The sequence below is a fragment of the Centruroides vittatus genome, unplaced genomic scaffold, assembly GCF_030686945.1.
Source record: "Centruroides vittatus isolate TY-2023 unplaced genomic scaffold, ASM3068694v2 contig_920, whole genome shotgun sequence".
Classification (NCBI taxonomy): domain Eukaryota; kingdom Metazoa; phylum Arthropoda; class Arachnida; order Scorpiones; family Buthidae; genus Centruroides; species Centruroides vittatus.
The window spans coordinates 309,751-327,204 of NW_027122607.1; the positions used below are offsets into that span (position 1 = coordinate 309,751).

The 17,454-nt window shown below is 29.7% G+C and overlaps 1 protein-coding gene across 1 annotated transcript; it reads right to left on the bottom strand.

Annotated features, from left to right (window-relative positions):
* Positions 1–627: 627 nt before the first annotated feature.
* Positions 628–17,225, bottom strand: Dph5 (diphthine methyl ester synthase). The gene is made up of 8 exons (XM_067281458.1): positions 17,054–17,225; positions 14,286–14,346; positions 8,639–8,702; positions 7,305–7,413; positions 6,364–6,484; positions 6,251–6,290; positions 1,530–1,642; positions 628–919 (listed from the first exon to the last, which is right to left on the bottom strand). The coding sequence occupies exons 1-8, from the start codon at positions 17,186–17,188 to the stop codon at positions 693–695; spliced, it is 870 nt and encodes a 289-aa protein (XP_067137559.1). The 5' UTR covers positions 17,189–17,225; the 3' UTR covers positions 628–692.
* Between the last annotated feature and the right edge of the window lie 229 nt (positions 17,226–17,454).

The window sequence follows — 17,454 nt, forward strand, 5'->3', positions numbered from 1 at the left end:
GGTGGCCCCGATTATGTGAGAGCTTCTGATGCAAACCGGAAGTCACGTTATTTCAATTCAAAACTTTTCCCTGAAAGGTGTTAGATAGATAACCAGCATGATTCTATTGTTAAAGGAAAAGTATTATGTACAGGGCCACTACTAATTTGAGGTGGAGAAAAATCACAGCATAGCATTATGATGATTTCACAATAAATAATTGCTCATTATATAAGTGATTTCTTTTTGGAAATCAAAATCACTATTATTTAAAAGTACCATTAACCCAAAGATCAAAAATTACAGCAATTTTTGCACATTTTAGTTCCTGTGGAGGAGTTGTTGTTTAAACTTGCTGCAGTGGTGCATCTCTTGAGGTGCGACTGGGCAACAAACTGCAACTAAGTTTTTCTTCACTTTGACACACCTTGTAGTATTTACAAAAGTCGTACAACTTTATTTTTATCTTCTTTATTCAACTGTTTAAAAAATTCTTTTAATTTATCTACATAAAATAAACTGATTATGTATATTAATGATTATGTATGTAAATTCACAGAATCTCTCTCTGAATTTTAATGTAATAGTTTGTGCAAGTCTTCAATTACATGTCTGTTTCATGAACACAATTAGCATAAATCACAATCATACTATATATACAAGAAATTTATTTAAAAAGAAAATATACATTAAATATAGAAAATAATACAAATTTATTGATGTACATATTTTTCAATTGCAAGTTCAAACCACTTTTGATCGTCGGCAAATATTTTTAACATGTCTAATTCCATTGGATGTAAATTTCCTGTAATGATAAGTGAATGTAAAGGATCACCTAACTCTGCTTTCTTCATGTTTTCAAGATTCAAAGTTAAGATTTTCTGATTTTCTGAGCCCAATCTGGCAATGCCAATGCAAATTGTCTCTTTGTCATAGGCTTTAAAAAAAATGATGTTAAAAATTTATTATTTTTCAAAAATATTTTTTAAGTAAACAAAAGCATGTACAGTGGACCCCCGATATAACGCACATGTCGGGCGGGAAACAACACCCGCGTTACACAGAGCGGTGCGGTGTAACGCGGTTCACCTCTTTACTTTAGCAATAATGTCAAGCTTTTCTTTTACTCATCATGCATACAATAATTAAACACTATTCAAAATACATTCAGGAACTCAATACATACACAATTACTCAATACGCAGTAACAATAAAATGCGCTACTCGCTAACGCCGCACGGACCCGTATAAACATGTTTGAGCTTATCGCGTCGCGAACATCGCCCGCGCTATAACCAAGCACGCGGTATAGTGAGCAGCACTATAACGAAGGTCCACTGTATTTGTAATTATTTATTTTATATTTTTTATATATACTTTCGGATGTATCACAAGTATTTAAACAAATAAACCATTTTGAATTTATTTTCTATTTATTTCTGAAGACAACTAAATTTGATTGACAATATCAAAGTTATAAGGGGTTAATTATCAGATCAACATTAAAATTTGACTGATTAAAAATATTTGACTTATCAATTACTTACCAAGATCCGTTTCAGAGCAGCCTGACTTTAGTTTTGTTTCAATAATTTCCAGTAACTGTTCAGCAGCTTGATTTACAGTCATAAAACGTGGAGGTTCGTATATTTTTTTACCTCTAAAATAAAATTTCGTGGATGGTTTATAATTTTTAAAACTTTTAATTTAACTTCACTATAACTATTTTTGATATATAATAAGTTTTATTAGATATTAAAAATAATTTCTTAATTATTCTTTCTTAAAAAATTAACTCATCAAAGATAGAAGATACTAAAATAATACTTTAAAACAAATAACTATCACTAGCCTATAATGTAGATAATTAATGATTAAGCAATCTGGCCAAATTGGATGCAGTTAGATACCCATATTTAATTATTTTACTATTATTATTCTTAGAGCTTGTCATACTTGGAGATATTATAGTCCTAAAAGATATTAGTAATGGTAAAGAGAAGAACTAGAAGCACGCAATTTAATATTTAACATATTTAAATTAAAGGTGAAATTTCGACATTTTGAAGAAAACTTTATTGACAATTAACTCAATAACAATTACAGTACAGTCTTGTAGGTAGGTAATCACCATCAATATCAATCACATCTCACCATCTTTGCTGCAAACTTTCAATCCTGTGAGCACAGAATGTCTGGGGTTTTTCTTTAAGAAAGTCTATTGTGTCGTTCTCACAGAGATATTGTCATCGAACTGTATATTGGCAATATGGTTCTGCAAGGTGAAAAATGCATGATATCAGTTGATAGAAAGTCTGGGCTGAGGCATAATCTTCCACTCCAGATTGACTAGCTTATCTAAAGTCACCTTTGCTCTAGGTCAGTGATTCTCAAACTTTTTTTCTGTAACAGTACACTTTTAATAATTTAAAAATTTGGCAGCACACACGGTTACTTTGGTAAGTACAATAGGACAACCGGTGACGTCATAACAGTGATTTTTAAACATGGTTGGTTGTTTAGGTCACATTTTCTAAATGCCTTAGTACCATACTGGTAACTGCCTTAGTACCTACAGGCATTTACCGATAACACCAGTTACAATTTCCAAACACGCCCTAGGAAGGTAGAATCAATTGAACTACTTGTGTGACATCACTTATGTATGAGTATTTGCAGTGACGGCACACTAAAGTGCTGCTGCACAGTGGTTGAGAATCACTACTCTAGGTGTTGGCATATGGTAATGGTGGTATCAGATTTTGTCAATTTTTGGGAACACTCAAGTTGTTGTGGTAGTCAATCATGATTATCATCTATCAGTTGCAGGAAATGTCATCATCAATGCTGGAATTGATTAATTAAATTGAATCGTTGTCTGGATGAGGTTCATCTTAAAGTGAGAAATCTTCATCCTTGAAATTCTTGAACCTATTGTAGCAGGTCTGTCTGTTGACTATGTACTCGCCAAATGCCTTGCAGATGAAATCATGAGACTTTGTTGCTTCGTGATCACTTTAAGTGATAGAGAAATAGCAAAAAGATGTGTTCTTTCAAAAGTCATATATTCAGACATTACTGATATGTCTATTTCCAATGAAATATGTGATGAAATGGCTACTCAACTTATATATCATTAATTAACTATATTAATGAGCCCAAATTTAATCCAGTGATAATTATTTGGTGATATTATTAATTATCCAGTGATATTAAATAATTATTCTTTTATTTGTTGAGCATGACAAAGAATTATTTTTACTATAAATAATATAAATAAAAATAAATTTTGCATTTTGTTGATTAATTATTTAGTTTAAAATGCTCTATCAAAAACTGCTGAACTGACATATAGAACAGGCAAACTTCATAGCACTTGATTAAATATTTTTTAAACACAAAACATTTAGACAATTCATGTCCATTTTAATGTAAAAAAAGGTACATTGCTAATAATTCAAGCTTAAAAAGAGAATCATATGAATTAACTGATCAGAAACTTGCAAGAGGTTATTAATGCAGATTTTTCTAACTATGGTTTATGTCAATATATTTAAAATATAAATTATTTTCCAATAAAATAAGTAAATTTAATAATTATATCCTAAAACTAATATGTTTGTGAAACTATATGATATGCAAAAATTAATTAAGTGTATCAATCATTGTAAAATAGGAGGTTTGCCAATAAAATAATGAGAATTTCATTTTAAATAATTTATGAATTAGATGCATATAAAATACCTTTTCATTATAGCTTTGGAAAAACTGATTTCTTTTAGCTTCTAAGTATCTCAGCTGTAGTTTTTAGGGCAAATGTCATCCTCTGACTGAAAATTATTTATTTTCATTTTTCATTTATTTAATTGTGAAAGAGAACAATTTAATCAGAGTGAGATCAGGGCTGTATAATGGATGTTGATGCAAAAACTTATACATAATTAAAACATGAGCAGACACATTATTGTGATGGAGAATTCATTTTCTTTTCACCAACTTGGAATAAATAGACATATGCTTTCAAATGATCAGCAAACCGAGATAAAAGTTTTCATTGTCTATTTGACTATCTAGATCAAATTCCTTGTGCACAGCACCATGGATGTGTAAAAAACAGATAATCAGCAGCAGAGAAGGTGAAGTGCAACCACATTAGAGCTTTATGTGGTTGCACTTCACCTTCATCCAGTCTTTGCTCTGTTTCTTAATCTCATGTCATACTATAACAGCCAAGTTTCATCTGAAACAATCATCTCTCTTTTTCATCTTCAATCTGCTTCAAACAATTATAGATCAATGATTACGATTTCTTCTATTCCAAAGTGAATAGTTTGGAAACAATGTTTTTTCAGAGATATTTTGTAAGGCTAAATTTTAATGGTAAAGGATGAACAATTTTATTAATATAGAGCTTAGCAGACAATATTTATAATATCAATCACCCATTATATAAAACCAGTACATACATGTTCAATAGTTGTTAGATTGAGAGGCAAACAGCAACCATCTGTTTTGTCGTTAACTGATTTTCATTCCACCTTGATTAAATTTTTATGTAAGTGCTTTCAACAAGCGTTATTGCTGCACTCCGAGCAACGAATGTGCAGACATGCTTGCTCGTACAACAACCATGCTCACGGGCATCATTCCAGCATACTATCAACTTCCAGTTTCAAGACTAAAAGAACTCCTGTGGCATCAGACTGTTGCTGCCAGATGGCAGGAGGAATGGGAGCAAACTCCGGAATCGCATATCACTCGACAATTCTTCCCAGACGTGTAAAGACGGCTCAAGTGGAAGTGGCTTCACCCTGAACACCGCAGTTCACAACTGCTTACAGAGCATGGGAAATTTAACGTCTACCTGTATAGGTTTCAGCATAGTGACACTGACTGTTGCCCTATCTGTGGGGTGCGTGATGGGGTCAAACATTATCTGTTATCGTGCCAAATATTGGAAGATATAAGACGCAAACTCAAGCTCTACATAGAAGAAGACAACCTGGGCTGGCCATGTAAGCCAGAACACCTTGTGTCAAGCAAAAAGTACATTTTTCTTTTTCAAAGAATGGTTAAACTTTATTTCATCAGAACATTAATACACTAATTATTGTTTTACTGATTTAGCTTCATTGTATCGCCAAAGACCTTTCGTGATCTTCTGCTAGCCTACTATGTTCTTTTTGTGTTGGTTGCTGCACAAATCTGCACTGTGCCCTCGTCCTGGCCTATGTTCTACGGATGATTTCATCTGTTTTATCTGAGCTCTTTTGAGGAGCTCCTATATACTTACTGCGTGTAAGTTGATGCATAAAATCTGTTCAGTGTTTGTAACCTGGTCCTCTGTTTATATGCAGATTCTGTTTATCTCATCTCATGCAATTTATGCTGTTATATTGTCATTATAATTGTCAAAGGCATTGACTCATTTCACTGACATGTTTTCTAGTTAATGTATATTTTCGCGTTTTTTTTTTTTTGTTGCTTTTATTTTTATTTCATTATCATACACATTGTCGGTTCTATTGCTCAGCATGTAACACCACTGTACTCCATTGTCTTTCTACCCCAACTGTGCCTAGCGGTGTCGGGAGAAATAAAGCTTATTTTGTCTGTCTGCCTGTCAGTCTGTCTGCTGCAACATTTGATGGATTTTTGCCAAATTTCACAAGAAATTCAATCACAGTTATTTGTTCACATCACTCATTTTTTCCAATACATTTCACAAACTAACCTGCATGTCAAAAGATAACAACAAAACAATAAACAGTATAAAATTTTATGTGTCTCTAACATATGAAAGAATGTTTCCATATATGCAAGCAAAACTTGTCAAACTTGATACTGCTGTGTAACATAGCAAATATAATAGAAAAATTCTTATTACCTAATCACCAAACCTTATATAGTTTAGTATTTTCTTCTATCAAAACAGACACTTATAAATCTGCTTTTTTTGTTGACTTTTGCATGACATACAAATAAAGTATATAAATTTGTTGATTAATTTGTAAGAAAAAAAAAACCTTGTTTACAATACAAGTTATTCTATTAAGAATGAATACAAAATTAATTTTGTTTGTAACTTAATTATCTATAACATATAATTAATATATCTATACCTAAAATATATACACCAATAATGACGCTTTTGATTAATATTAAAAGTTTCATTATAGGTATATAAAATAATTCATAATTATAAAATCAGAGTTTATTAACATTATAATTATTTTTAAACTCACTGCAAATTACAATGTAGTCATACCTCATTAAATTTTCAATTGATTGTTCTTTCATTTTAATATCTAAAAATAAAGAAGGAAAAAAAATTGATATTTAAGTAATTTTGAAACTATAAAGATTATTAAAAACATTGACCTAAGAGACATAGTGTATGTAATCCTCTTTTTCTGTTGGCTTCTATTTTATCATAAAAACTATCTGGTTTCCATGTTTCAGTCCAAAATACAATTGAAACAGTTTCTCCATAATTATAAAGCTGTAAAATAAACAATTATACATTTTTTGATAAATTAAATACAGCGAAACCTCAATCCATTTTTCTCGGAAACATTCTTCTTCGATTTCTAGAATCCCTAAACAAATTGTATTTAAACTATGGCAATTAAATCCACATCAGTCGTTTCTCAATTTATCATTTTCTCACATCTATTGATGTGGGATAAAAAAAATTAATCCCAATTAATCATTTTTAAGAAAGAGAAATACAATACACACACAAACATTAGTACATATTGATACTAGTAACAGTAGCTAATGTTTCTGAAATGCAGTGTTGCTAATAGTAATTTAGACTGTAGAGTTTGCTGTGCAACCTTGCATGTGTCTTACCTGTAAGATAATGAGCTAGAGGGGGAAAAGTGGTAGGGATGATGACAACAAAGCCAAGTCTGAATCAATGCTGAGTTTTACCTAAGCATTTAATGCAACAAAGCCCAAGAGAGCATTTTTGTATGCTCGCGGCATCACTGAAACAGCAAACATTGTGAATATTGAAAGTTTATTTGACCGGTTTGAAAAGGAAAAATGATACTAAATAAATAAAAACGAATGACTTTTTTAAAAAAAAATAATGCAAATTTGACTTGGCAATGGAAAAAATATTCATATATATTTTTGATTTAGTAAATACATACAAGCAAATGTATTTTTTCCCCTCTTGTAAGTGTGCTAAATCTATATATTTCCTGAAACAATAATTTTCTCTAGTCTCCTGCAAAAGCAATGAATGAAGGTTTCACTGCATTAACTGCAAAAATTCTTAATACTTTCAGTTTAATTATAATTTTTAATGTTACCTGAAGTCCACAGCAACCTACAGCATTTAATATAGAAGCATTATGTACAACTTTATATGGAATTTTAGATTCTACAGCTCTCAGGACTAAATCTGTATGCGTTGTGGCCCTAAAATAAATTAATATTTTAAAATGTATTATTATGCAAAGCTTATTTATGTTATGTTTATTTATGACAACTGAGTTGATTTTCATATACAGGTGTTCCCATACTTACGGATGTTCAGCTGACAATAATTTAATGTATGTCTAAAATGTAAATTTTGCGGATTCTGAAGTTCCATTGCTGCTTGTGAGATGGTGTCAAAGTTAGTAATGTTGGAGTAACAGAATTTTTTGCTATTGTTTGCAATTTTTATAAACTTTTACAATTAGCGCTTCAAAAATGAATTCAAAATATACAAGTAAATCTAACAGTGAAGATAAATGCAAAAAGTTGTTCTATTACTATGGAAACTAATCTAAACTAAACATTATAAAACTGTGTTAGATAAAAAAAAACCACATTTGAAACACTTGCTACTATATAAAGTAGCAAATGGAAAATGAGTTTAATGTATTCTATTAAGTACAATAAAGAATAAAACCTTAACAATAAGCGGTTATTCTGAAAAGAAAAAATATATAATATATAGTGAGAAACAAATGTTTCTGATAACTTTTCCTATTATCAGGTTAAATACGTTTAAAAAAGAATGTAGGAGTAGCAAACATCATAATTTAAAGGAAGAGATGTCATTTGGTTGTTGATGTTATGTGTAATATTTCTGTATATCAAAGTACTTTATAGGTTAGTTTTAGGACAAAATCTTGGGAACCTAATCTGTTCATAAGTAGAGGAGCACCTGTATTTTTTTTAAAAACATTCACATGTTTTGTTTAATGAATGTGTTAAAGTCTGAAAAAAATTACAATATAACAAGAAAAAATGTTTGAAATTAGCGAGGTTGAGGCCGAAGTTTTAAATGCAAAAAACATGTACGTCGGACGTTCGGCGCCGCTTTCCCGTAAGCCTAGAAGTTTGACAATGGACTTTGGAACGTCGAGCGTGATTCCACTGACTTTCCAAACAATTGTCAAACTTCTAGGCTTACGGGAAAGCGGCGCCGAACGTCCGACGTACATGTTTTTTGCATTTAAAACTTCGGCCTCAACCTTGCTATTATTTTTTAAATAAAAGAAACTTTAAAAAATTTATAACAAATTGATATAAAATAATACTAGTTACCTGTAACAAAAGTAATTTTATAATTATTATTATTATTAAATTTTAATATCAAAGATGAGAAAATGAAAAAAGATTAAAATATTTTATATAAATCATATATATTTACCCAAATGGATCTCCAACCACTAAAAATGCAACATTTAATGATTTTGCTTGTTCTAGTATAGAATCTGAAGAGAAAAACAAAATAATACATATATAAACAATATAAAATTAGAATTATAAATTACAAACAACTAAATACTATTTACGTACAATATATATCACTTTTTATTATTATAAAAATAAAATTTATAAATAAACTAGTTTGATTAATTGAATATATAAATTCATTTAATGTATAAATAATATTTACCATTTTATATTATCGTATATAAACAGGAAAATCATTAATGTTTTAACATTATACTTTATGTCTAAATATTTTATAATTTATATATTCTTAATGCAATAATTTATAAAATTATTATAAATTAAAAAATAAATATAGTTTCCACTACACCAGGGCTGTCCAATCTGCAGTCTGCAGGTAACGTGTGGCCCGGAGCTGTAACGAATGCGGCCCAACATAAAATCGTAAACTTCCTTAAAGCATTGCAATTTTTTGAAATTCACACATTTTAATATTTTTTATTAAAAAACTGTCATAAGATGCCATTAAAGAGTCTTTAAAAATATACATTAGGCACATTTTCTAGTTAAGCTGCTTAAACCCACTTTGTTACATGACAGTTAAGCTATTTCCATATTCATTTCTGAAGTAGGATTAGTATTATCACAACAATCTCAATTGCGCCTCACGTGTGAGTTCTTCTGCTTTCTTATTTCTCCATTCACATATATTACCCAACCAACTTTTCCTTCCACAGATCTTCCCCTCTAAAATATTTCTCAAAATTCCATATTTACTTCCTCGGATGACGTGGCCAAAATACCCCGTCTTTCTTCTTCCAACTGTATTTAAAACTTCTTTTTCTTTCCCCATTCTTTTCAAAACTTCATCATTTGTTATTCTATCTATCCAAGCTATTTTTAAGATTCTTCCATATAACCACATTTCGAATGCTTCGAGTCTATTTAACATATTTTTATCTAAGGTCCACGTTTCTACTCCATAAAACAAAACTGACATCACGTAGCACCTTAACATTCTAACGTTAAGATTTAAATTAAAAACATTGCATTTGAAAAATTTCTACATTTTGATAAAAGTACCCCTCGCATTTTATATTCCAGATTTAATTTCTTTAACACATCTACCATCTTCCTGTATGTTAGTTCCCAAATACTTAATTGATGAAACTCTATCAATTCTGCTGTTTTGTATCTGCAACGTTACATTATCTATATTTTTCTTGCACGAAATAAGTAGTTTTGTTTTCTTATAATTCATCTGAAGTCCGTATAATTTACTTATTAAATTAATCCTTTCCATTAATATTTTCTGCTAAAACCACTGTGTCATCAGTGTAACGTATATTATTTACATTCATCCCATTTACTACAATCCCAATGTGTTCCATATCTTCTAAAACTTCTTTAAAAATTTCATCTGAACAAATATTAAAAAGTAAAGGTGATAAAAGACATCCTTGCCTTATTCCTCTTTTTATTTCTATTTCTTCGGATAACTCAGAATCAATTAAAATGTTGGCTTTCTGTTCCCAGTAAAGATTTGTTATAATTTGTAATTCATTTCTTCCTAAGTATATCTATTAATTTATCATGCAGAATTCTATCAAATAATTTCTCATAGTCTATAAAACAGGCGTATATATCCTTGTTAACCTATAAACTTCTTTCTACCAAAACACTATAAGCAAAAAGAGCTTCTCTCGTTCCATAAAATTTTCTAAACCCAAACTGTGTGTTACTTAAATCTTCTTCACATTTTTTATATATTCTCGTATGAATTATTCTTAAGAAAATTTTTAAAACGTGACTCATTAGGCTTATAGTTCTGTAATCACCACATTTTTTTGCATTATCTTTTTTGGGAATTGTTATAAATGTAGACATTAAAAGATCTTGAGCAATTACACCACTTTCGTAAATAATGCTGTAAAAATCCACTAAAACATCAAGACTATCTTCATCCGGTAATTTCGAAATTTCGGCGGAAACTTCGTCTGGTCCGGTAGCTTTACCTTCTTTAGTTGTTCTAATTGCATTCTTTACTTCTACTTTCAATATTGTTGGTTCTTCTTCTATATGAATTATTATAGGTTTTAAATTTCTTTCATCAAAATATAATTTTTCAACATACTCTTTCCATAAATTCAGTTTTTCCCCAATTCCAAAACAAAATCACCCTTTTCATTTAAAATATTAGTAAATTTATTTCCTTTATTTGTTCCAGTAAGCTCTTTAATCTTCTTATGTACATTATATGTATCACGTTTTCTTTGGAAATTTTCAATTTCCTCACATTTTTCTTTCATCCAATTTTCTTTTGCTTCTTTAATTTTCCTTCTTATAGTGACATGGAGTTCTTTATATTTCCAATTTCTTCGTTCTTCCATTAATTGTAATATTTCTTCTGACATCCATTCTTTCTTTTTTAATGTTTTCTCAGGTTTCAGATTTTGTTCTGCTACATTGTTTATCCTTTTCCTAAGATTATTCCATAATTCTTCACTATTTGTTTTTTCTTCTTCTTTTCTTTTGCAGAATTTTTCCCTTATTTTTGAAAAAACCTACATTTATATCATTTTTAGTACTTTCCTTTGTTTTGGGATCTCTTAGCCTTGCTATATCTATATTTCAACTTCTTTTAATACTATTTTTCTTAAACTTAACTCTCACACAAGCCACTACTGGATTGTGGTCTGAACAAACATCTGCCCCTGGATATGTTTTAACTGATGTAATACTATTCCTATACCTTTTTCGAATTAAAATATAGTCTATCCGGTTTCTCACAACATTATTCTCTTTATCCTGAGGTGATTTCAGTGTATATAATCTTCTATTTGGCAGTTTAAAATAAGTATTACTAATGACTAATTCTTCTTCCTGGCAGAATTGTAATAATCTATCTCCCTTGTCATTACAGGTTCCCAATCCAAAGTTTCCCACTAAATCATCAACTCTTCCTTTCCCAATTTTTCCATTAAAATCTCCCATAATAACCAAAATTTCATTCTTTTTTGTATATTTTAAAACATCACTTATATGTTGATGAAAGTCTTCTATAACAGTGATTCTTAACAGGGGGGCCGCGGCCCCCTGGGGGTCCGTAAGAAGTTTGCCAGGGGGCAACCAAATTATGCAAAATTTCCTTCACAATATAATAAGAAGAAAATTGATGTATAACCGAATATCGTATTGAAAAGTGAAATAAGAAAGATAAAGTTTTTCCTATTTAGTTTTTTTATTTATTTCTTATTTCTTCCTACATACAACTTTGTTAGTACAGAAGAAATAAATGCAAATATGCTACTTCACCGCAGTATTTACTTCTTTTATTCCAAAGTAATTCTAAGAAACTGTTAACGCTTGAAATTTTAAAAATAATTATGCAAAAATAGTAGGTTTAGTAGTAGAGTTTCAAAATTTAAATATTTTTGCAAAAGATATGCAAAATCTTTACGACAAGTTGTGGGTGTTTTAGTTTTAGTTTAGTTTTAGCATCGACTCTGGATCAAATAATAGTGCATTTCTTTCTTATATTGCGTGTTTAGTTTTAATTATTTATAATTAACCCATAAAAATGAGCAAAAAACAGAAAGGAACGTTAGAAAATTTTTTTAATGTAAGTAATCACGGACCGGCACCTTCAAAAAGAAAGTACAGTGAAGAAAATACTAGCAAAAGTTCCGACAATGATACAGTGAAAAATGCAACAAAAAAACCACAAGTCCTAAAACTAAAGGTATAAAATTAAGTAACATTAAAATTAGAAAATACGATCGTGATTATATCAAATATGGGTTCGTAAGCATAGAGTTCAAGGAATTACAAAACCACAAGAAATCTCGTTAAATTATTTTCGAATATTTTTTGTTTTTTCTATGAATTTTTAATTGTTTATTTTATTTTTTGTTAAAAATAAATGAGTTTTTATGTTTAATTGTAAAGTTTGAATGTTATTTAAATAGATAATGAAATAATAAAGTTATGATTTACATTTATTATATAAAAAAATCAATTTATTATAGATAATTTAACAAATATAAAATTATTATTGAAAAAAAATGGGGGTCACAAAAAATTATGAAATATTTGGTGGGCTGCGAGTATAAAAAGGTTAAGAACAACCGTTCTATAATACTGTCATGTTTTTCTGCAGTTGGTGCATATACTTGAATTATATTTAAGATTCCTAGATTTGTTTTTATTTTTACTAAAATTACTCGATCAGAATACGGTAAGAAGAATAAAACTGCCTTGCTTGTACTTTTGTTACATAAAACACCTACTCTGTGGTTATGATTTATCGAATTCTTTCCCGAATAATAAAAAGTTCCATTCTGTGTTTTGCAAACCCCCGTACCAGGCCATCTAACTTCACTTATACCCAATATATCAATCTTTAACCTTTCCATTTCCTTCACTGTATTATCTAACTTTCCATCTTCAAGCATACTTCTAACATTCCATGTAGCTAATTGTTTTTTTTTTACTTGTTTTATTCTTCATAATATGCTTAGCACCATATAAGGAAATTTATAAAGATCTTTTAACTAAAAGCAAGCAATCTAAAATAAATTTTTTGCAAAAGGTAAAGCATGGATCTGAAGATAATGCAGAAAAATGCTCAGAAGATAAGGATATCTTGCCAAAAAGAAAACGCCCTCGGTTAATAGTGCTTAGTGATGACGAAGAAAACATTGTTTAATTTATATCAATATGTATCACTTCTTAAGAAAATTTTAATAAAGATATTTATCTTATTTATGAAAATATAATAGCATGTTTTTTAATTTTTGGAACTTAACCCCCCTTTACGAACCGGTTCTTTGTTTTGTATAACACAGCAATTTTTTGGAATATAACTCCCGTGTTATACGGGGGTTACGTGTATTTAATACTAGAATAATATAATAAAAATATTTAATACTAGATATATTACTGTGAGGCAGCATTAAAATCTTTTTATAAAGTAAGTACTTTCGATGATACAAAATTGTCGTCGTCAGGCTAATGAATGTAGAATGGAATGTCACTACAAAAATTTTGTATTGTTGAAAGTACAGTAGAGCTTCGATTATCCAAACACCGATCAACCGAAAGCATTCCAGTCAAACTGTGTTGTGCCAAATCGAACGTTTTTGATACTAGATTAACTTCTAAAGTATAATTTTTTATATTTTTCAACATATTTATTTTGTTTGTACAAAATAAAGAAATAATTTTTAACGATACAATAGCCACAATTATTATTATAAAAATTTTCATTAGGCTTAACATTGATGAAAATTCAATGCAAAGCGACACGCAATGAAGAAAAATTTCAACATGGGATACATTAATATACTATTATTGGGATATACTAATATACTAATTACATGGGCTATACTAATATACTATATTAATAATGTATTTTTTCGTACGTAATCGGTTATCCGAAAAATCGATTTTCCGATTTACCCGTCCCCAATCGGTTCGGATAATCGACGCTCTACTGTATTTGCATTATAAAAAGATTTTAACACCACCCGACAGTGTGTACCGTACATCTAGTATTATATTTAAGTTGCTGTGGACTTTGAAATACTATTTGTCTATTAAAAATATTTATTAAAACATACCTGATTCTTGTTCAACCATTTCTCTGTCAGCTAAAATTATTTCTTTTCCATAAAACTTTTCCTAGGAATATTTTAAGATTTAAAAACCTTCTGTATAAGTATAACATTTATATAATAAGTATACTATTTAATAATTTGCATATTAAATATAAAGTTAGATAAAACAACTGATTATCTATGTTATTTTATAACTTAAATTTTGTTTTGAAAACTGTATAATTTGAAATATTTAATTAAATCTTTTAAATACGAACAAATAAATATGGTATTTAAACAGAAAATTTTTTAAATTTTCGATTAATAATCAAGACAACTTTTATCAATAAATCTAAACAAATGTTTTGCTTTAAATTTAGTATTCCTTTCATGGCTTCAATGTTTAATTTCAACTTCTCTTTTGACCAAAGGAATTCATTGGTGAAAATATTTTTTTCTGTAGAAGTTGTAGTTCCTGAAAAACAAATAGTTAATTTTATGTAATTATTAAAATCTTGGAATTCAAGATTCTTTTCGTGCATTTCATTAATTATTTTTATCCATCTATCAGCTACATTGATTTTTTCCTCATTCAATTGCTACTAATGTTTGGTTATTGCCTTTATTAGCATTCGTTGATCAAATTGTTGAATTTCATCTGCTTCTGTTCATGTAATATGTTCCTTAAATTTGTTGAAACTATTCTGTAAGCTGTTTCGTGCCATTTCTTCCCCAGCAATATCCATTCAAATTCATTATAAGTGTCATCAATGCAGAATGAACATTTTCTAACAAATCATGAATTTATAATACAATGCACAAACCAGAGAGCTAATTTCTTAATTTTCAAAAAATAGGGCAAAAGTGAAAATTTTATTAAAATGACAGGAGAGCCAGATCAGAACAAAAATAAATAATATTGTCCAGTTCAAAATGTTATGTATGGTCGGCCTATTCGTATGAGACAGAGGGAACATATCCCCCAATATTTTTGGACCAGCAAACTGTTCTCCCTTTCCAGTATATTTTTATTTTATGCGATACTACAAAAATTAAAAGTAGAAATGAGTACCATAGACAACAAATACAATTTATTTAATATATCCACTTAAAACCTGACAATAAGGAATTTTTCTTATTATTGTCATTAGTCGGCTTGCCAATATTTAAATAGATTGACTCTGATGTTGTGATGGACTAAAAATGATGCTTAAACAAAACATTTCTAGCAAAGAACTGAAAAAAGCCTTGAAAGAAGAATGGAAAAATATTTTTCTAAAGTCACAAATTAACTTGTCTCTTCAATGCCATTAAGGTTCAAAGCTATCGCAGAGACTTCTGCTGGACCTACAAAAGTATTGAAAATTTCTGTTGTTTAAATAAATATAACAACTGATGGCATATATAGTCATTTGTTGTACTCGTTAATTTTGAATATAATAATGATTTTCATTTCAAGAAATTTGCGAATAATTTTTTATGCAATTATAATAATTTTATTTTTACATATGTTTATACATCATGCACTTTTGAAAATTATAAACATACTATGTACTATGTATATAATTTTTATTGTCTAGTCCTGAGCTTTCAACCTGTGTGTTTGAAAAGAGCTAATAGCATAGCAAAAAAGCTAATAGAATTTTAATTGAAATATAGTGGTTTTGATAATTTTGATGGAATTCTCTAGTGCGAGGCATACAGAAATGGTAAAATAAATTGTAAACAATGATACAAGATTATTTTATTGCATCCTTTTTGTACATTTGATCATTTTGCACTCATTATATCAACACAGTGTAGCGTAAAACAGTGATTCCCCTAAATATAGAATTGAGACCAACCAATTCTTCTTATGTGGGGTTGCATAAACACTTTTCATAAGCGTTATTTCTCTGCTTAAAAAAAACTTAAAAAGTGTTGTGTATATTTTTCTTTTGGTTTCTTTGACAGCCCAAAAAAAAGTATATACAACACTCAATTGAAGAATATTGACAATCAACAACAAAAAGAAAAAAAAAGGAATAAGTGGATTTATATACATGTAAAGAAAATTATCCAAAAAGCAATAATTGTAAAAAAACAGAAATTGTAATCATTGGGCGAAAAAAGTGAACAAATGTCAAACTCATTCTGTTCTGAGAGCAGTGGCGTAGCGTAGTGGGGGCGGCAGGGGCGGCCCGCCCCAGGCGGCGGCAAAATTTTACAATAAATACACGATACACATTACACCTGTACAATACACAATAATGATGATTGTTCTTTGCCGAAAAGTTCTTTAGAATTACTGTATATTTTAGTCTTTTGAATTGAGATACCTATATAAGGGGGCGGCAAAATTTTCCTCCGCCCCGGGCGGCTGACACCCACGCTACGCCACTGTCTGAGAGTCCACGTGTCTGCTACAGACACTCAGACAGAACTTGAAAAATGGATAGTCTTTGCAGATGGTTGAGAGATCTGACAGTCAAACTCCATTAATATTGTATGTTATCTGTTTACGCAAAGTCCGTGTTAAAGCAAAATAGAGTTGTAGTCAGGAGGACAGACCATTCACATTTCAATGTTAACGACTGTCGTTAATACAAAGTGTCAATTTGTAAGCCTGTTCAATTTTGTATTAACGGAGTTTGACTGCGATAAGTCAATTTGTTTGGTCATATGTAGACTTTTATGAATAACTATATAAATACAGCATTAAATTTTAAAATTTCGCGGGTGTGTGCCATTTGAACAAACGTTCACAATGTATGATATCGTTCACAATTTAAACTAATAAATATAGTAATTACCAATTCTTCTTTTCCTACAGTTAAAATAGAAGTATAAGCTTCTAAATACACTCTATCAGCTTTCTTTACTATTTCTAATCCCTTGATCGTAATATCTTCTGCATTTCCTAATCCCAAACCGACAAGAAACAGCATTGTTCAACAACTTAAAATTTACTAACAAAACACATGCTTGCTTGCACGCCCGCCCTCTGGCGGGAATATACACAACACGTGTTTCTTCCTTTTTTTTAAGAGCGCCCTCACGAATTTTGAGACTAGACTGTAATGGTGGTTTATTAAAAAGATAATAATTTTTACGAAAACGAAACAACTGTAGAGAAAAGATGTGCAACTAAAAACGAATAAACGAAAAATAAATAAATAACCCCGCGTTTCATTATGCAGCGTTCGAGAAGCGC

Coding starts and splice junctions, on each gene's coding strand:
- Dph5 (XM_067281458.1), bottom strand. CDS start 17,188: ATGCTGTTTCTTGTCGGTTTGGGATTAGGAAATGCAGAAGATATTACG. Junction 8,703..14,285: donor AATGGTTGAACAAGAATCAG/GTATGTTTTAAT, acceptor TTTTCTCTTCAG/ATTCTATACTAGAACAAGCA. Junction 6,291..6,363: donor ACATACACTATGTCTCTTAG/GTCAATGTTTTT, acceptor CTTTATTTTTAG/ATATTAAAATGAAAGAACAA.